The sequence below is a fragment of the Pan paniscus genome, chromosome 3 (genome assembly GCF_029289425.2).
Source record: "Pan paniscus chromosome 3, NHGRI_mPanPan1-v2.0_pri, whole genome shotgun sequence".
Classification (NCBI taxonomy): Eukaryota; Metazoa; Chordata; class Mammalia; order Primates; family Hominidae; genus Pan; species Pan paniscus.
Genome location: NC_073252.2, coordinates 39047564 through 39069066, shown reverse-complemented (window position 1 = coordinate 39069066; position 21503 = coordinate 39047564). Strand labels below are relative to the sequence as shown.

Below are 21503 nucleotides of genomic sequence, written 5' to 3'. Positions count from 1 at the left end.
TGTTAACAGTAGCACTTAGGATGAAAATTGGGAACCATAGCTCCCTACATGAGACAGACAGTGTGGAGGCAAAGCAGGCTCTGGAGTCAGGAAGACTCTGTTCAAATCCTCACTCTGCCATTTCCTATTTGGGCTGATTCTTGACATAATCTAGTGGTCCATCTCTTCACCAATACCATGCAAACTGCCAAACCTGCAGCTTATTAATGTCCCACTTTTACTTCCTATGTGTTTTGTGACTGTTATTGCTATTGTTGTTCTAAGATCAATGGATGAAAAAGTGTCCTAGTAGCCAAAGGAATGAAAGGGCTTGTCTCCAAATACTTTTGAAGTGTTATTGTAGCACCACAGCATTTTAGAGCTGGAATGATACTGAAGACCACCTACTCAAAGAATCATAAAAAGGACCTTGAAAATTCTTTAGCCTAAACTAATTATTCTCAATCCTGGCCAAACATTAGAACCACTTGGGGTACTTTTAGAAATTGCTGATGTCCAAGCCCCATTCCTGAATCAGAATCCTTGGGGTTGGGACCCCTAGCATCAATATATTCTATTCTATTCTATTCTATTCTATTCTATTCTATTCTATTCTATTCTATTCTATTCTATTCTATTCTATTCTACTCTACTCTACTCTACTCTACTCTACTCTACTCTACTCTACTCTACTCTACTCTACTCTATTTTATTTTATTTTATTTTATTTTATTTTATTTATTTTTTGGAGACAGAGTTTCACTGTCATTGCCCAGGCTGGAGTGCAATGGTGCAATCTCGGCTCACTGCAGCCTTGACCACCTGGGTTCAGGTGATCCTCTTGCCTCTTCCTAAGTAGCAGGGGCTACAGGTGCATACTACCATGCCTGGCTAATTTTTTGTATTTTTCGTAGAGACAGGGTTCGCCACGTTGCCCAGGCTTCAATACATTTTAGATCTCCCCCAGTGGCTGGTAACATTCAGCTGAAGTTGAGAACTTCTGGTCTATGGGCTCTTAATTATTTAGGGCATCTATGGATGGCTTCAAAGGGTCAGCGACCTCTTGAAACTCATAAACAAAATTTTGTGTACGTTTACCCTATCTGATTCAAACTCCCAGCTGATCCTCAAATTGCTTCCATAACATCCCTACAAAATGACTGTTCAGCTTTTGTTTAAACACTTCCAGTGAAGGGAAACACCTTGCCCCTGAGGAAGCCCATCGCAGACAGTTCTGAGGGTCAAACCCCTTGAGAAAAGTGGGTGGGAGGGAAGCCCAATCTTGAATACAGGAGTCATAAAACATTAGTCAGAAGGATGCATCAAAGTCTTCATGTGAGAATTCTTCACTCCATAGAGGAAAAACCTGAAGCGCAGAGACATTAGTTTGTCTGGCCCAAGCTCATGGAGTTAATGATAGATTGGAGGGTGAATGCCCAGGGCCCCTAGTTCCCTGTTTAGTTCCTGTCCCTCACGTCGTGCTGCAGAGTCACCTCAAGGGGGTGATCTGTGGTGGCACACTTCAGGATGAACAGGGCTGGGCCTGGCTGAGGGAAGACCCCAATTCCTCCCTCCTGCACCACCCTTCTAGAAGGCAGTCCATTCCAGACAGGATGAGGAGAGCAGCCTGTCTCCTTCTTTCATGTGGGGCGTCTCCCACCCCTGCCCGGCCCCACATGGCTGGAGGTGAAGGCTCCAGGAAAACCCTGCTGGGATAGTCTTCTTGGTGGCCCAGGTGCCAACAGGGAGATCTGGCTTATCTCATACCCTGAGAGATAGGTGCAGGCACTGAAAGGGGAGGGGTGATGAGTGCATTCTGCCTCTGTTGCCCTGGAAGGTGGTGTGTGATGATAAAACAGTGATCTGAAGGCTGAAGATCTCCACTATGGACTTGTAAATATACATCAGATTTTAAGTGATCTTAAAGAAACATTGACTTATTTAGGGTGGAATCAGGCTTGTTAATTATCTGGAGTCATGATGTGTGATATTACGATGTTTTCCATTTACAACCAAGTAGCCCAGGACAAGCTACCATCTCTGAGCCTGGTTGCCACAGGTATAGGCTGGAGTTAGTAATACCCAGGTTTGAACTGTTGATGGAGTGAATTACATAACACATAAAGTGGCTAGCAGAGTGCCTGGCACACGGCGTGTGTCTGATAATTGGTGGCTGTTACTGTTAATAATACATTTATCAAAATGCAAATATTATGACAAATTATTTTCATATATGTCTAATCTCACTACACAACACATTTCTGATGACAGAGGGGATGTCACAGTACATTTTGAACTCCCAATTCCCACCCACAGAGCTTGGTGCTAGCTCTGCACACGGTAGATATAAGCAAGAACTTAGGCCGAAGTGAATTGAATGACCCATTCTTACCGGATAATTCTGTTCTTGCAGGGGTATTTCGGATCTGGGTTCTGCCTCTAGGCTGACGGAATCAATACATTCAGCAAGTGTATCCTCAGTCACGTCTCCATTGAGAGGGGGCTCCAGGGCGTTGGCATCCTGAGGCTGCACAGGGGGCCCAATGGCGGCAGCCCCTGCACCCTGCACAGCTGCATTTTCATGCCCCTCCCCTCTGGGGTCAGCTGGTGTTGGCTCATGTGAAACTGCAGCTGAATCACAATGCAATTCTGCATCCTCAGGTAAAGAATCACTATTAGGCATCTCAGTAACTTCTGCTTTGTCTCCAGTGGCTAAGGTGTCACCAGCATCATCAGACATTTTAGTATCTGTCAACACAATTACAAACACCTCATGCTTTCATCGAATTGTTAAGCTTCAATTCAAAGCCCTGGATAAATAAATCTGGTAGGGGCAAACTTTTTTTTTTTTTTTTTTGAGACGGAGTTTCGCTCTTGTTGCCTAGGCTGGAGTGCAATGGCACGATCTCAGCTCACTGCAACCTCCGCCTCCCAGGTTCAAGCGATTCTCCTGCCTCAGCCTCCCGAGTAGCTGGGATTACAGGCATGTGCCACCACGCCTGGATTATTTTGTGTTTTTAGTAGAAACGGGGTTTTTCCATGTTGGTCAGGCTGGTCTCGAACTCCCGACCTCAGGTGATCCACCCACCTCGGCCTCCCGAAGTGCTGGGATTACAGCCGTGAGCCACCGCGCCTGGCCAGGGCAAACTTTTTTTTAACCAATACTCTATGTAACCTTGTGGGTCCCCAACCCTGCATTATTCCCTGTACCAGTCCATGGCCTGTTAGGAACCAAGCTGCACAGCAGTGGGTGAGTGGCAGGTGAGTGAGCACAGCTTCCTCTGTATTTACAGCTGCTCCCCATTGCTCACATTACCACCTGAGCTCTGCCTCCTATCAGATCAGTGGTGGCATTAGATTCTCATAGGAGCATGAACCCTATTGTGAACTGCACGTGTGAGGGATCTAGGCTGTGCACTCCTTATGAGAATCTAATGCCTGATGATCTGTCTCCCATCATCCCCAGGTGGGAGCATCTAGTTGCAGGGAAACAAGCTCAGGGCTCCCACTGATTCTACCTTGTGGTGAGTTGTATAATTATTTCATTATAAATTACAATGTAATAATAATAGAAATAAAGTGCACAATAGTAATGTGCTTGAATCATCCCAAAAGCATCTCCCCCGCACCCCTTTCTGCTGATCTGTGGGAAAATTGTCTTCCACAAAACTAGTTCCTGGTGCCAAAAAGGTTGGGGACTGCTGGAATAATGAATGGCCCCCAAGATAACCACATCCCAATTCCTGGAACCTGTGAGCGTTACCTTACATAACAAAAGGGACCTTGCAGATGTGAGTAAGATAAGGATCTTGAGATGAGGGGATTATTTTAGATCATCTGAGTTGGCCTTAAATGTAATCACAAGTGTCCTTATCATATGGAGGCAGAGGGAGATTTGATTACAAAGAGGAAAAGGTGATGTGATGACAGAAGCAGAGGCTGGAGTGACGCACTTCAAAGATGAAGGAAGGGGCCCAAAGCCAAGGAATATGGGTGGCCACCAGAAGCTGAAAAGGGAAAAGAAACCACTCTCCCCTCAAAGACTCTAGAAGGAACCAGGCTGCCAGCAACTTGACTTTAGCCCATGGACACTGATTTCAGACTTCTGACCTCCAGAACTCCAAGAGAATAAGTCTGTGTTGGCAAAAGCCGCGAAGTTAGTTGTAATTTGTCACAGCACTGATAGGAAGCTAACAGAAACCTACAAGGCTATCTTTAAACTTTCCTGGAGCTCTTACTTGGCATGAAGGACTACGCCTATGGGAACTAAGAGTAATACCTGTATCTTTAAAATTATTGACTCTGGCTTTATTAATTATATTTGTAGCAATAATGAGAATAAGCATAGGAAGGCAGGGTGCAATGGCTCACACCTGTAATCCCAGCACTTTGGTAGGCTGAGGTGGGTGAATCACATGAGGCCAGGAGTTCAAGACCAGCCAAGGCCAACATGGTGAAACCCTGTCTCTACTAAAAATACAAAAATTAGCTGGGCATGGTGGCATGCACCTGTAGTCCCAGCTACTTAGGAGGCTGAGGCACAATAATTGCTTGAACCTGGGGGGTGGAGGTTGCAGTGAGCTGAGATCGTGTCACTGCACTCCAGCCTGGGCGACAAAGCGAGACTGTCTCAAAAAAAAAAAAAAAAAAAAAAAGAATAAGTCTAGAAAATACCTGAGCACTTATCAAAAAAATACTTGCCATTTAGCTTTGCAACGTCTTTGTCAGAAATTCACAGTGAGAAAGAGACCTATATACACACAGTATTCCTTGTTGGGGACCAGCTGATGAAGGTCTAGACCATGGTTTAGTCAAGGATAAACTTAAAGGGTAAGAAGTGAGGTAGAAACCAAATAAGGAATGTAGCCATTAAAGCAGAAAACTCTTTGAAAGCTTACAAATTATTGATATCATGTAGAACAGCACTATTCAATGGAACTTTCGGTGGTGATAAAAATGTTCTGTCTCAACAAACTAAGCATTGAAGGAACATATCTCAAAGTAATAAGAGCCTTTTATGACAAACCCACAGCTAACATTATACCGAAGGGGCAAAAACTGGAAGCATTCCCCTTAGGAACCAGAACAAGACGAGGATACCCACTCTTACTACTTCTATTCAACACGATAGTGGAAGTCCTAGCCAGAGCAATCAGACAAGAGAATGAAATAAAATAGGAAGAGAGGAAGACAAACTATCTTTGCAGATGATATGATTCTACACCTAGAAAATCCCATAGTCTCTGCCCAAAGGCTCCTAGATCTGATAAACAACTTCAGCAAAGTTTCAAGATACAAAATCAATGTACAAAAATCAGTAGCATTTCTATACACCAATAATGTCCAAGCTGAGGGTGAAATCAAGAATGCAATTCCATTCACAATAGCCACAAAAAGAACAAAATACATAGGAATACAGCTAATCAGGGAGATGAAAGAGCTCCACAATGAGAATTACGAAACAGTGCTCAGAGAAATCAGAGATGACACAAATGGAAAAATTTTCCATGCTCATGGATAGGAAGAATCATTATTGTTAAAATGGCCATACTACCCAAAGCAATGTACAGATTCAATGCTATTCTTATCAAACTACCAATGATGTTTTTCATAGAATTAGAAAAAAATATTCTAAAATTCATGTGGAACCAAAAAAGGGCCCAAATAGCCAAAGCATTCCTAAGCAAGAAGAACAAAGCTGGAGACATCACACTACCCAACTTCAAACTATACTACAAGGTTATAGTAACCAAAACACCATGGTACTGGCACAAAAATAAAACACATAAGCCAACAGAACAGAATAGAGAATTCTGAAATAAAGCCACACACCTAAACCATCTGATCTTTGACAAAGCCAACAATGACAAACAATGGGGAACGGACTCCCTATTCAATAAATTGTGCTGGGATAACTGGCCAGCCATATGCAGAAGATTGAAACTGTTCCCCTTCCTTATACCATATACAAAAATAAACTCAAGATGGACTAAAGACTTAAATGTAAAACCCAAAACTATAAAAACTCTAGAAGAAAACCTAGGAACCTAGGAAACACTATCCTGGATATCGGCCCTGGCAAAGATTTCATGACAAAGACTCCAAAAGCAATTGCAGCAAAAACAAAAATTGACAAGTGGGAGCTAATTAAACAAAAGAGCTTCTACGCAGCAAAAGAAACTATCAACAGAATAAATAGACAACCTACATAATGGCAGAAAATATTTGCAACTATGCATGTGACAAAGGTCTAATATCCAGAATCTGTAAGGAACTTAAATCAACAAGCAAAAAACAAAACAAAAACCGTTAAAAAATGGGCAAATGACATAAATAGGTACTTCTCAAAAGAAAACATATAGGTGGCCAACAAGCATATGAAAAAATGCACACCACCACTAATCATTAGAGAAATGCAAATAAAAACCATAATGAGACACCATCTCACACATAGATTTTCCCAATAACTCAGAGCTGTCATTTACCACGCTTTCACCCTCTCAAGAATATATAGTATAAAGTTATCATTTATTGAGTGCTTACTGTATCCATGCTCTTTAAATGTATTATCTCCTGTGAGTTGAATGTTATCAGCTCCATTTTACAGATGAGGAAACTGAAGCTCAGAAGTCACACTTTTAGTAAATTCTACATTTGAAATTTGAACCCGTGTCTGACTTTGAGACTGAACCACATCAGAGCCCTATCAGCAATGCCATCTGCCTCTTTTCTTACATTCAGTCAGTGGCCAAATCCTAGAGGCTCTTTATTGAGAATCTATCTACATTCTTTTACTCCTATTCTCATGGCAAGGTCCTCATTATGGTTCATGATGACTATTTCAGTATTGGGTTCCCCTGTTCACTGCAGCTCTTCCCCTTACTTCCCATCCTTCACCTCACGGCTCTAATTACATGGCTCTCCTGCTCACACATCCTCAGGAGCTTCCCCTTCCTCTCTCTCCTGAGATGAGGCCTCATGCTTCAGCTAGTATCCAGGGACCTCTGTGCTCTGATCCCACCAGGCTTACCTCCCACGATTTCCTATAAAACCTTAAATGAGACAGTGTAAATATCTGTGCAATGCCTGGCACATCCACAAGAGACCCTCGGGGGCTGTTGGTTCCATATGTTGTTCTTTTGCACATTGAAGACCCAGTTAAAATAACCGCCTCCTCCATTCTTTGTTCCTCCAGGTTGAACATTTTCCTTCTGAACCCTTCTGAGGGCATTTTGTGTTTATCTTACTTTAGACAGTTAAAGTCCTCTTTGATTAGAGTTGCTTCAGTTTTTCCTATGATTTGTAAATTCTATAAAGACAAAGACCTTCCTTGTTTTGTATTCATATTCTACATAGTACTTGGCATGGCTTCCTGTGCATAGTAGGAAGCTCAACAAATATGCCTGTTGAGTTAGATTAATATTTGTGTACAGACACACAGGAGCTCTCTTACAGCAGATGGTTCCAAATGACTTGACATTTCCGTGTTGTCTTTCTTTTTTCCTTCACCTCCCAGTTAATTGAGTTAGAATGTATTTGTGTAAGCAAAAATATCTGCCAGACCTTGAATTCAGTGATAATATTCCTGTAAACAAGTCTACATGTAAGAATGGCAACGAATGCAGGCTTCCCTCGAGCTGGTATACAAAGTTTAGGATATTCAAGGTTGGCCGTGGGCTGTCAAGGAGCCAGGTTCAAGCCTAGCTGAAATAGTAAAGAACGATAGAAACCCACTGTATAGAGAAGGGGTAGTATTGCGGGTGGTTTATGGGAGGTGAGTAGAATTGATGGGGGCTGCTAAAAAGGCTGTTGTCATTTGGAAGTTTACAAAATCTTTGTGAAAACCTCTCTCTGAATCAGGACTAGCCTAGGACAGGGTGTTGGCAAACCAGTCTGCTGGCCAACTCTTGTCCTCTGCCTGTTTTGGTAAACACAGTTTTATTGGACCAGAGATACACCCTTTGTTTACGTATGGGACCGTCATGGTTTCTCTGGCACTACAATAGCGGAGCTGAGTCATTGCAACACAGGCCATATGGGCTGCAAAGTCACAAAGCCTAAAATATTTACTATCTGGCCTGTTTCCGAAAATGTCTGCTTACCCATGGCCTAGGACTTTGCTTGATTGCCATGGCCTAAAGATTTCCCTGTCTTAATTTATTATCCTCACATGAGTCGTATGGACACAACAATGAGGAGAATGGGTTCATGAATAAATGATACCTTGCCATCACTTTTATTCTCATTTTTTTAAATCGCTAGATGGTAGACATTGTCTGATATTTTTATTTCTTTGTAAGGTAATTTGAAAATCCTTATTATTAATCTGGATTATTAGGAAGTCCCAAAATATTTCAGTTTTCTATAAGCAGGAACATCAGAGTAAATCTGGCTGTGATAAACACTTATGGGTAAATAAAAACCATTATGGATGCCTGAATGTACAAGCCTTGCCCTCATGTGTTGTTATCTTGTTCATGAAGTATCCTAAAATAGTTCAGCATATACTATGTGACACGTGCATGTTACTTAGTTTTAATTTGTGCCCTAAGGGTGGCTGGATGACATTTGAAGTGCCTTATTCAGGAATATACTATCCAGGGGTCTTTAGTAAGCACTTAAAAATCCGTAATGAGGTGTCCACCTCTTTTTAGAGGGTTCATCTACCGTCTTCTCTGATGGGCACTCCAGGGTATGCTAATTAGCATAAGGGATATGAGAAATAATTTTTCACTGGTGACATGAAAGATGCCTCAGATATGTGGATCGACAAGAAATAACGTACAGGTGCCTTCTCTGCTTCTATACCCAAGACATGAGATTGCACTGAATCCAGCAGCTGACTTACCCTTTGGAGTAGCGTTCTTCTAGGTTCTCTAGCTGAATGCAGGACTCCAAAGCCTGAAGGTGACTAGAAGCTTAGCTGAGTCCTGCCTCTAGAACACAGGCCTGAAAGGACAGTGAGCTAGGACTTCCTTGAGCTTATAAGAACAGACTGGTTAACTAAGCCTGTTTGCTAATACATGTGTGGGTTTATGGCAGAATTCCATCAGTGAACTTGGATTCATGGTAATTTAGCTCTTGGTAGGGAAGTTGCAGAGGAGGAAACCTAGAGCCCTTACCTATCTCTGATGGCCAAATTACCTTAGGTCAGTTTATGCCAAATGTAGAAAAAGTACTGCAGTAAAACTCCTCTCTGTGGCTGTTCTGCATTCAACCAACACAAACCATCCCTTCAGAAATACCCCAGAAACTCAGCTGTAAGATGTTAAACAGGCATTGTTAAAACATATCTATGGACTATTGTCAAAAAATATTTATGGATTATTATTTAAAATATTTATAGATTATTGTTTAAAATATTTATGGATAATTTATAAATTTTATTAATACTAGATCTTTACATCTGTTAAATTTAAAAATGGTCATCGGTCAGGCATAGTGGCTCACATCCCAGCACTTTGGGAGGCCAAGGCAGACAGATCACTTGAGGCCAGGAGTTCCAGACCAGCCTGCCCAGCAGAGTGAAATCCCGTCTCTACTAAAAATACAAAAAAATTAGCTGGGCATGGTGGCATGTGCCTGTAATCCCAGCTACTCTGGAGGCTGAGGCATGAGAATTGCTTGAACCTGGAAGGCAGAGGCTACAGTGAGCCAGGATCATGCCACTGCACTCCAGCCTGGGTGACAGAGTGAGACCCTGTCACAAAAAAAAAAAAAAAAGAAAAGAAAAAAAAAGAAAGCCATGCAAGATCAGCCCTAATTCAATTTCTAATTGTGTGTATCTCTAATCCATATTTATCTCTACTTGTTACAGGTCTAATTTTCCCCAAATCAAAACGAAAAAAAAATTATTTTTTGTTTGGTTGTTCTCGTAGAACTTTATCGACTGTGGATGCTATCATGATGGGGGAAATGTAATCATTTTTCAGACTGTACCCTTTTGTATGAAACCACTAGAAACTGTGTGTTTGAAATACAGAACTGTTTCTGAGCAGGGGCTGCTGGAGTCCACCAGGATTACAGTCATGACAAGCACTGTGTTTCCTGGGACAGTTTCCATCTCCGTCTGGGTGTTCCATAAGCCAGACTTAGAAACCTTTCCTGATTTATGGTTAGGAACACTGATCACTGTAGCCATGTCTCGTGGACTGGAGGCTAGGGAGACTCAACCCACAGCAACAAGGAGGCTGCTTCAGGAAACTCTAAGGAGAGGAAGGGTGGCACATAAAGAAGCCTTTGTGGGCTGGGAATAAGTTAGTTTTTCATGAGTAAATTCATTCATCACCTAAAATGCTCCCAGAACTATGCAAGGTATTTAAGCAGCAACATCACAGCTCCAAAAAAAGTATAAAACAGAAGACATGGTCACTATCCTTCAGAAATGAATCATCTGTTTGAGGAGCTAACACAAAACAGTTAAAAAGTGATGCAAAACAGCACAGCAAATCAAGGACAGATGTGCCTGAACTAGACTGACCCTGTGCAAGGGAGAACCTTGAAAGTGTCTTTGATGTGGTGATTCAGGCCTGGTGGGATGAGAGCATGTGCAAATGTCCAAGCATCAGGGATGGACTGTAGTGATTCAGGACAGGTGTCTGAGAGGCCAGGACATGAGGCTGCATGGAGGAATAATGAGAGGTGGGAGCGATGGTATTCTGAGGTGGAAAGAGTTGTGCCCTGCAGGCATCAAGGGATGTGGCCTCTGGTCCCAGTATCCCTTTGTGGGCACACAACTTGATCATCCTCACTGCGCTTACACCTGCTCCTCTGTAAAGCTAGGACGGACAAACTGATCTGGATGCTTTTTTTCCAAACTCCACCTGCAGGACTGGGGCAAGTCTGTGATGATAGAGAAAAATGAGGACAAGATCGCAAGTTTTTCATAAATCTAAATTTATTAAATGTAAAGGACTGCCTTCATCTTTCAAGTTTAGCCTTTGTGCTTTTTCTTGGTATTAAAATGTCTTTCATTTTATGAAATAGTAGTGACAGTGGATGGATTTTTAAAAAAAAAAATGGCCTGACTTGGCAGCATAAAAATTTGGTTAGCATGATATCCTGTGTGAGGTCATCTCCCCCAGTTAAAAAAAAAAAAAAAGTGCCGGTCAGCAAAGGACCAGGAATAAAAACTCTGGATGAGAGGCTCTTAATCAGGTTGTAGCAGTTTGTATGAGTTTGTATAAAGCTTGATAAGTCTATGTACCCAGGCTCCAGCCTATTCTCTGTGAGGCTGCCAGGCATTTTTGGACCTATTTGCTCCCCTGTTTAAAAACCATTAGGTGTAAATATCTTCACACTTCCCATCATAATCCAGCTCCAATCTCTCTCCACCTCTTGCACCTCTCAGTATCCTCCACTCCTGCCTCACCAGTCTTTTCTCCATTCCCCATAACTCTTCACATCTCCCTGCCTTTGCTTACGCTGGTTCCTCTGCCCCGGTGCTGCCCTTCCTCCAGCTGCCTGGCAAACTCCTATTCCTCTAGACACCCAATGTCTAATGTTACCTTTCGTTCTGAATTTTTCCTTAATCTGCCCCACTGCTTCCAATGAAATAACTGCTACCTCTTCTATGTTTTTGGCACTTTGCACAGATTTCTATTCCATGTATTTATGGAGTATTTACTTCTGCCATTCTGTCCTCCAAGACTGTGACCAACAGCACCTAGGTTGGTTTCTGTCCCTCAGATATTTACTGAATTGAAATACATTGTGTTTGATATTAATAAAAGAGAAACCATGTTTGATGTAAGCCTGGTCAAATAAACAAAGACAAGTTTACTTTTATGGTCTGAATCGCTCAGATTCAAGAAAGCCCCCTCCAACCCTCAAATTCCTTCTGCACTGTCTCACTTGTGCCTCAAATCCATCCCTAACGTCTCATTCCTTCACTTAAAGGTTACAATGTAAGAAGTTTATCAGATTCTTTCCCAAGCTCAGGCTTGATGGAAGAAAGGAGGGCGGGGACGCAGGCCTATGGGTGGGGTAGGGAAGGAGCCACTAGGCTGCAGAGAGGGCAAAAAGAGGCTCTGAGGATAGAGCCTGTCTCATTCTCAGTTGTCACAGGTTGGCTGAGGTCACAGGGAGTTCAGAGCACACTGATTTAAGAAGCCACCTGCCTGTGTCCTTCAAGATGTTTAGGATGGGAAATGATGGGATCAGTAGGGCATAGGTAATGCTCTCACAGCCCATAGAGAGATGTCTTCCTACTTAAGAAAAGGCAGTGACGTTCAGGCGCCTGGTCTGAGGTGCCTGGAAATACTCACCGGATGGCAGAGGCGAGGGCTAGCCGACTGGGTGGAGGGGGCCTGGGGATCTGGGGTAGGGAGTGGGACCCATCCCGGGGGCTGCGAATGGAGGCGGTGCCTGCTTAGAGTGTTGGCTGGACTGGAAGAGCAGGCAGGGCGTGGGTCGGCTGCTGGGGGAGGAGTAAGGCGAGGGGAGCGGGGAGGTCAAGGCCTGAGCTCCCTGTGCCAAGGCCGAGGGCAGGCGCACCCTGGGACGAAGCCTCTGTCTTACAGGGAACTGCTCCCTTCGTGCCCGGGCTGGGGGACCCTGCAGCCCACCTCTGACTTGGCCCCGAGCCATTGGGGGCACTTTTCCAGACTTGCTTGGTGCCAGGACTGGATACTTTGGGAGATCCAGGCAGGCTCCGCGGAGGTTCACGCCGGCCGAGGGGGCAGACCCTGAGTGTGGGCGTGTGGGTGTGTGCATGAGCGTGGACCCGGAGCGACACACACTCACACACACACACTCACACGCCCGCACCCACGCAGGTCCCTCGGCCGCGCCGCCCCAGACCCTCACCCCAGAGCCAGGTCCTCCCTGACCACTGCTTCTCACTAACGCAGAGGGCAGGATTCGTGGGTCCCGGACGAGGCGCCAAGGTATGGTGTTCCCACCACCCCCGGGCAGCCGCCCCCGCGCTCGCCCGCCCCCCGGGGAAGGGGATGGGGACCGGGTGCCCGGGGCTCTTACCGCTCAGGCGGCCGAGTACGCGCGGGAGTGCCCAGCGGGTCCCGCCCCGCCACGTCTGCAGGGCCGGCGGGGACGCGGCCGGAGGGCGGGCGGCTGGAGAGGGGGCCCCGCCCCGCCTGCGCCCCGCCCCACGAGGAGCGCCGCGGGGACGCCCGGCCACCCCCACGCTGCGAGGGCCGGGCCCGCGCTGGGCGAGTCTCCTGGAAACTTGGCTTGTCCCACCCCTGTGCCAGCGCGGAGAGCCAGAGCGCGCCCCGTCTCCAGCCCAGGGCGAGTGGGTCTCGGGGTTCGCCAGATCCCTTTCCTTTCCTTAAAAGGGCTTGGAAAACCCCCGCCGTGTCACTGGGAAGAGGTCGCTCAAGTTCAGCCAAAGTTTGATCTCCTGATTCTGCGTTAAGCAGCACTCCCTTGCCCTGTCGGTGGGAGTGTGATAGATTTAAAACAAACAAACCCCAAACAAACAACGAAAACCCACTTTCCAGAAGGCCAGTTTGGAGCTGTGGGTTAAAACTCCGATGTATTAGCTTTGGCCTAGGAATTCCACATTTGTGAATTTGTCCTAAGTAGGCAGTCAAATGGGCAAATATGTATGTACAAGGATGTTTGTTGTAGTTGTTTCTGCGGGGGGAAGCCGGAGACAATCTCAATGTCCCCCAGTAAGATTCGTGAAGTAAGCTACAGTAACTTCAGACATCGAATATGTTGCAGCCCTTAAAAATGAGGATTCGTTGACATGGAAGGAAGGCCACATATTAAGGCCTTCCTCAAATATGGCTTAATATGAACTCAGATGCGGAGGAAGCGCAGTGTTTATAGTATTAACTAGTTTTGTAAACAATTTTGTATTTTCTATAAAAGTCGGAGGAAATACAATTTAAAAATAGTGATTCTTTCTGAGCGATGTGTTTAAGGCAGATTTTCTCCTCTTTCTCTCACTCCATCCCTTCTTCTTTTTAAAGAATTATAAATTCAAAGTTAAAGAAAAAATAGCCCTAGTCTCTCCCTTTCAATATCACTACCATTTTTTATAGTGTGTGGATCCTATCATAGTTTTTCTAAGCTTATATAAATACATGTATGCATAAACAGCTTTTTGTTTGCTTTTTTATAAAAATGGCGAGAAGTTGACATATTTTGTAAATTTCCCCCTATTTATTATATATTATAATCATCTTTCTTGGTCAATACATATCAACCAAAACCACTCTTCTAAGACTTGTCTTATATATTGCAATATGTTTGTAATTATATTTCATTCAATCATTCTCCTATTGACAATTAGTTTGCTCCTTATATTCCAGTTTCTTCCATATATATTAATTAATTTATTAATTCATTTTTTTGAGATGGAGTCTTGCTCTGCCTTCCAGGCTGGAAAGCAGTGGCGTGATCTCAGCTCACTGCAGCCTCTGCTTCCTGGGTTCAAGCAATTCTCCTGCCTCAGCCTCTTGAGTAGCTGGGATTACAGGTGCGTGCCACCACACCCAGCTAAGTTTTGTATTTTTTAGTAGAGACGGGGTTTCACCATGTTGGCCAGGCTGGTCTCGAACTCCTGATCTCAGGTGATCCACCCACCTCGGCCTCCCAAAGTGCTGGGATTACAGGCATGAGCCACCGTGCCTGGCTATATTTTTTATTTAATATTTTTATTAAATATGTTTATATTAATAATTTTTTAAGCTACTGAATATTTATTTTATTTTATTTTTTAGGAGGACAGAGTCTTGATCTGTGGCCTAGGCTGCAGTGCAGTGGCACCATCTCCATCTCCTGGGTTCAAGCGATTCTTCTGCCTCCGGAGTAGCTGGGATTACAGGCACCCGCCACCATGCCTGGCTAATTTTTGTGTTTCCAGTAGAGACAGGGTTTTGCCATGTTGGCAAGGCTGGTCTCGAACTCCTGACCTCAAGTGATCTGCCCACCTCGGCCTCCCAAAGTGTTGGGATTACAGGCGTGAGCCACCACACCCAGCCTGTCATTTTTAAATTCATAGAAAAACCAGAAAGTTATCTTAATGTGAGAGTGGGTGGAAACTGCTTTAAATTGAGATCAATAGCTTTTTTGAATTGAGCGAGACTTTGAACCTTAACTAACACGTGGCTTCTGTAACTCAGTTTTTCCACCTCTAAAATAAAGAGCATTGCTCGGCACAGTCCCTTCCAGTTCTGGCTTTGCGAGTGTTATCAAATTATGTTCCAGTTGCAACAGGTGTGTTTTGGTGTAGCATATACACAGACGTCTGTGCCTGGGACTTCTGCTCCTGCCCAGAGACAGCAAGCGCCTTTGCTAACCTGCCTTCCCTTCCCTGCTGTGCCGTAACAGCCCAATCAGATGTTCTCTTTTTAAAGGGCTGAGTTCCTCTTCTCCTTTGACCCAAACCACACCTATCCAATAAAGAAAATAAAGCAAACTATCCTGGCAACAAGTTTGTTTTTTGTTTTGCCCACTGCAAATTTGTCCCTTTTACTCATGTAGCTGCTTCCAGGACTACCAGATTTTATTTCAGATATTTTATTTATTTGCAATGTAAAACATTTTAAGTTCATTTAAAAATTTTCTGGAGTATTTAAAATATATAGAAAAGTAAAGAATACTATGACAAATACTTATTTGTGTAAAAAATATAGGAAATACTATGATGATATCTAGATTTAACAAAATTTTTTGCAGTATTTATTTTAGAATTTTCTTTGCAAAGAAAAAAATGTTACGGATATGTTTGAAACCCTATCCCTTCCATTGTCCACCATCTCTGCAGGTAGCCATTTTCTTGAGGTGGTCGTATATCCCTCCCACCCATATTTCTTTCTTTCTTATTTAGGAATGAGGTCTTACTCTGTCACCTAGGCTGGAGTGCAGTGGTGTGATGATGGCTCAGTGCGGCCTCAGACTCCTGGGCTCCAGTAATCCTCCTGCCTCAGCCTCACAAGGAGCTAGGATCACAGGGTGCCACTGCACCCAGCAAATTTTTAAATTTTTTTGTAGAGTCGTGGTCTTGCTGTGTTGCCCAGGCTGGTCTCAAACTCCTGGCTTTAAGCAATCCTCCCGCCTCAGCCTCCTAAAGTACTGGGATTACAGGTGTGAGCCACCATGCACAGCCCCCCTCACTCATATTTCTAAATGTTTGCTGCATATGTCCTCACCCACAAATGCACATATAATTGTTTTTCAATGTTTTAGAATATTAAGGACATCCTGTACACTTGTTAACTTGCATTATATTTTTGAGAATCATTCGTATTCACACATGTAGCTCTAGCACATTCATTTCAAAGTCTTCATAGGAGGGTATGAATATGCCACAATTTATTTCCCGATTGATCTACTTTATTGTGTTTCATATTTCACTCAATTACATATAATGCTACAATTGCCACCTTTGAATATATTTTTTAGTATCTAGGAAAAAAATGGAATAGCTGGTTCCCCTTTACTAGACATTGCTGAGTTGCCCTTCATTATGGGTCAACCATTTATTCAACATAACCTTTCTGAAAGCATGCACTGTGTACCAAATACGGCTGTAGGTGCTTGGAGTACAAAAGAAGCAAAGCAAACTCCTGGTATTCAAGAACTTACACTCCACAGAAAGGGAGATAGACCCTAACTAGAGGGTCTATATGAGGTGGTGGAGTAAAGCAGGCTATAGAATCTACAGGGTTTAGGGAATGATGGGTAGGACCAACTGTGGTCAAGGAAGTCCTTACTGATAAAGTGGCATTGCAATGTAGACTTTAAGGAAGTAGGGAAATGAACAGTGGCCATATCTGTAGACAGTCTCAGGCAGTTTGGGAGCATGGATGATGCATTCACAGAAAGGTAAGGTGGCCAGTGTGGCTGGAGCAGAGGGAGGATGGGGAAGAGTAGAAGAAAATGAGGCCATAGAGGTAGTGGAGGCTGAGAGATGGGCAGAGGGATTTTGGTTTATACTTTGAGTGAGACTGGCACCCTTATGGCTTTTGAGTATGATTCTAGTATCTGACTCTAGTCATATTGGAATTGGGTGAAGGTGGGAGGGGAGAGAAGGATGGAGGCTGGGATACCTGTTAGGACACCATTGCAGTTATCCAGGTGAGAGATGATGATGCTTTTGACCACCATGGGAGTAGTGGGGGACATGAGAGGTGTTTGCTTATGGACATATTTCAAAGAAAAATCCAACAAAATTTGCCTATAGATTGAATGTAGAGTTTGAGCAAAAGAGAAATTAATCATTAATCACTCCAAGGATTTTAGTCTGCACTACTGGAAGAGTAGAAATATCATTTATTGATATGAGGAAGGATGCAAGAGGGGGCAGGTTTGGAGTTAGAGGTAGTAAAGATTCAGGCATTTGGCTTGCAACAGTAATGGTTTAGCAAGCATTTAGCAGGCTATTGAATGTGAGTCTGAAGTTCAGGGAAGTCTGGGACTTCATCCTGGTTTGAAGGACCAGGATAAGAGTGCATGGAGTTAGAGATGTGGTCCAAGACTAAGTCTTGGGTATTCCATGCCAGAGATATAAAGAGGACCCAGAAGGAGACTGGGAAGGAATGCCAATGAGTTAGCAGGAAATTCAGGGAAGGGAGAGTGGGGAGTGGGATATGGGGTCTAAGAAGTCAGGCAAGAAAACATTTCAGGATCTTTCAACTGTGTTAAACGCTGCTAATAGTTCAAAGAAGCTAAAAATTGAGAATTGACCATGGATTTGGCAATGTGGTGATCATTGGTGACCTTGAAAAGAGCTATTTCTTCTGACCAGTGGGGAAGGAAACCTGACTGAAGTGTACTTCAGAGAATGAGAGGAGAACAATTAGAGATAGTCAGTAAAAGCTCTTGCAAGGAGTTCTGGTATATAGAGGAGCAAGGAGGGGAAGGTTGTGGATTCAAAGGGAGTTTTTTTTTTTTTTTTTTTTTTAGATGGGAGAAATTGTTGCTTTAAAAGGTGATTGGGGGCCAGGTGTAGTGGCTCATGCCTGTAATCCTAGCACTTTGGGAGGCCAAGACGGGCGGATCATGAGGTCAGGAGATCGAGACCATCCTGGTTAACAAGGTGAAACCCTGTCTCTACTAAAAATACAAAAAATTAACTGGGCGTGGTGGCACGTGCCTGTAGTCCCAGCTACTCGGGAGGCTGAGGCAGGAGAATTGCTTGAACCTGGGAGGCGGAGGTTGCAGTGAGCTGAGATTGCACCACTGCACTCCAGCCTGGGTGACAGAGCAAAACTCCATCTCAAAAAACAAACAAAAAAAAATGGTGATTGGGGCCAGGTGTGGTGGCACACGCCTGTAATCCCAGCACTTTGGGAGGCTGAGGCGGGCAGATCACTTGAGGCCAGGAATTCAAAACCAGCCTGGCCAACATGGCAAAACCCCGTCTGTACTAAAAATACAAAAATTAGCAGAGAGTGATGGCACACACCTGTAATCCAGGCTACTCAGAAGGCTGAGGCAAGAAAATCCCTTGAACCTGGGAGGTGAAGGTTGCAGTGAGCCAAAGATCATGCCACTGCACTCCAGCCAGGGTGATGGGAGTGAAACCTTATCTAAAATAAAAAAAAATATGATTGGAATAATACATCAGAGCAGAAAAATGTTGATACAGTAGAGAGAAGATCATTGCAAGAGTGACTTCCTTGAGTAGATAAGCAGGAAGGGGACCCAGTGCTCAGTGGGAAGGGGCTGGCTCTTGGCACAGAGAGTTCATTCCGAAGGACAGCAAGAGTTCAGGTAGAACTCGTGCAGGGGAGGCTTATAGAATTTCAGGGGAAGATGTGGAAATGCTCCTCTGGTAGCATCTATTTTCATTGTGAAAATGAAGCATCATCGCGTGAGAATGTTGGTTTTCAACAAGAATGTTTTAGCAACTATTTAGTAGGCTGTTGAATGTGAGAGTCTGCAGTTCAGGGAAGTCTGGCCTGGAGTTGGTAATTGAGGAGACATCAGCAAGCAGATAGTTTTGAAGCCACGGACCCAGATGACAATGCATAGATTTAGAAAAGAAGTGGTCCAAATCTGAGCCTTGGGTAATCCATGCCAGAGAGATAAAGAGGACCTAGACACGAGAAGGAGATTTTGGAAGTGAAAGAGACAACAGGAGGTGTGAAAGAGGAGAATAGGAGAGTGAAGGGGCTAGGGAAGGGTAGTAAGGAGGGTAGGAGGATGGCTGCTCTCTTGAGGCTGGGATCTAGTCATACATTTCAAGTAAGCCAGTCAGCATGGGTGTGTATTTTCTCCAACTATATTCAGCCACTCAAGCTCAGTGTAGTCCAATGGAGAGCTGGATTTAAACTGGGTTGAGGAAAGAGGAGTAGGTAGCTGCAGAAGAATAATGAAGAGGATGGAGCATGATCTTTCAGTCCAGTGCAGTGGGGCTGGGGAATCGTTGGCATTGGAGGAAGAGTTGGAGGTGAGAGATGGAAAGTGGGATTCAGGCAACTGAGATTATGGAGGGGGTGCAGCCATTGCTAATAATGATATCTAGGATATAATAAGGGAATGCATGACTGAGGTAGGGTGCAGGACAAGATTATTAGAAGAGAGAATGTCCAAGAACTCAGAGGCCAGGTGAATGGAAGAGTCTCTATGTAGCTATGGAAATCACTAGAATTATAAAAGGGGTGGTATCGGATTGAAATAGTGAGTACTGCTAGAATACTTGATGAAGTGATGGGGCTCACTAGATGACTGCAACGAGAAGGGGTGGGTTTGGAGGAAGGAAAGTGATCTGGAAGTAGCAGTGAGAGTCAAGAACACCTGCACCACCTCCCAGGCTCTGGTGTGTGAAGGGTGCACCCAAGAAGATATAGACCACTAGAGGGCGCTGTGCTCAGGCCTGCGTGTAGGTCTCAGTCCCCTGATTTTCATGGGGTTACAATGAAATGGACTCACCTGAAGAGCTTTCAAAATCAAACGTATGCCCGGCCCCTCCCAGACCACTTACATCAGCATCTCTGGACATGTATGTGCGCTCCTGTTTCTTCATGTTCTGGCCACCATTTGTATTACTAGATGTTTTAAATTTTGTCCACCTTAGGGGTGTACAATAGTGTCTCCTGGTTGTGTTAATTTGTATTTTCCCATGTTCTAATGAGGATGCATACCTTTCCATGTGTTTGAGCTATTTCTGTTTCCTTTTCTGTTATCCATCTGTTGATCTCCTTTGCTCATTTCCCCGCATTGGGGTTGTTAGTCATTTTAAAATTGATTTGTAGGAAATCTTTATATATTTTGCATATTAACGCTTTTGTGATTATACAAGTTGCAGATACCTTCTCCCAGTCTGCAGCTTGTCTTTTTTTTTTTTTTTAAATTCAGCAGAGAAGTTTAGGTTTACTATCAATAATATATAAATTAGCATTTTTTTTTGAGACGGAGTCTCGCTTTGTTGCCCAGGCTTGAGTGCAGTGGCACGATCTCAGCTCACAGCAACCTCCGCCTCCTGGGTTCAAGTGATTCTCGTGCCTCAGGCTCCTGAGTAGCTGGGACTACAGGCGCCAGCCACCACATCCAGCTAATTTTTGTATTTTTAGTAGAGACAGGGTTTCACCATGTTGCCCAGGCTGGTTTTGAACTCCTGACCTCAGGTGATCTGCCTGCCTCAGCCTCCCAAAGTGCTGAGATTACAAGTGTGAGCCACTGAGCCCAGCCAAAATTATCAATCTTATCTCTGTCATATGTGTATCTTATGATATTGATAATTGTCACAAAACTTACTTTAAAGCTGTTGGTAGACACTAATATTTATTTATTTATTTATTTATTTATTTATTTATTATCTGGAGAAAGACAACATTTTTTAACAAGTAAAAGTCATCAAAATAATGTTTTGCCTGTGTCTGTATTGGGACAGTGTATTTGGTGGCCTCAGATTATGTTTATAATACTTAACCCAGTGTGACACTATTTTTTAAAAATTAAGATATATATACATATCTATATATAGTGAAGAATTCAAATAGGACAAAAAGCATAAAATGGTGAAGAGGCCAGGCGGGGTGGCTCAATCCTGTAATTCCAGCACTTTGGGAGGCTGAGGTGGGCGGATTGTTTGAGCCCAGGAATTCCAGACCAGCCTGAGCGACATGGCAAAACCCTGTCTCTGCAAAAAAATATAAAAATTAGCCATGCATGGTGGTGGATGCCTGTGGTCTCAGATCCTTGGGAGGCTGAGGTGGGAGAATCGCCTGAGTGGGGAAAGTCAAGGCTGCAGTGAGCTGTGATCACGCCACTGCACTCCACCCTGGGCAACAGAGCGAGACCCTGTCTCAAAAAAAAAAAAAAAAAGGCCAATAATCTCTTTCTCTTAGTTCTTCTGCTCAAAGGTGAACATTTCTTATGTATCCTTTGAGAAAAAAAGATTCATATGCCTCTATCAACATATGTATGTAGACCCTTGTATTAAGTTTCCTGTGGCTACCATGACAAATCACCACAGACTGTGTGGCTTAAAACAACAAAAATGTATTCTCTCAGAGTTCTGGAGGCTAGAAGTTCAAAATCAAGCTGTTCATAGGGTGATGCTCTCTCCAGCCTCTGGTGGCTCCAGGCATCCCTTGCATTGTGAC

General features: G+C 43.8%; 1 protein-coding gene and 1 non-coding gene across 3 annotated transcripts in view; both read right to left on the bottom strand.

The window, feature by feature from the left end:
• Positions 1-13089, bottom strand: part of FAM114A1 (family with sequence similarity 114 member A1) — a 78170-nt gene extending 65081 nt beyond the window's left edge. Inside the window, exons 1-2 of one of the 2 annotated variants that reach the window (XM_063603512.1) lie at positions 12958-13089; positions 2372-2727 (exon numbers count right to left, since the gene is read on the bottom strand). In XM_063603512.1, the coding sequence (XP_063459582.1) occupies positions 2372-2719 (348 nt within the window). In that variant the 5' untranslated portion in view covers positions 2720-2727; positions 12958-13089. The remainder of the gene's footprint in view (positions 1-2371; positions 2728-12957) is intronic. The other variant, XM_008957566.4, reaches the window with a different exon arrangement.
• MIR574 (microRNA mir-574) lies at positions 12679-12736 on the bottom strand. Its single transcript, NR_163073.1, has one exon. It is a non-coding gene; the product is annotated as a microRNA mir-574 (primary transcript).
• Positions 13090-21503: the final 8414 nt, after the last annotated feature.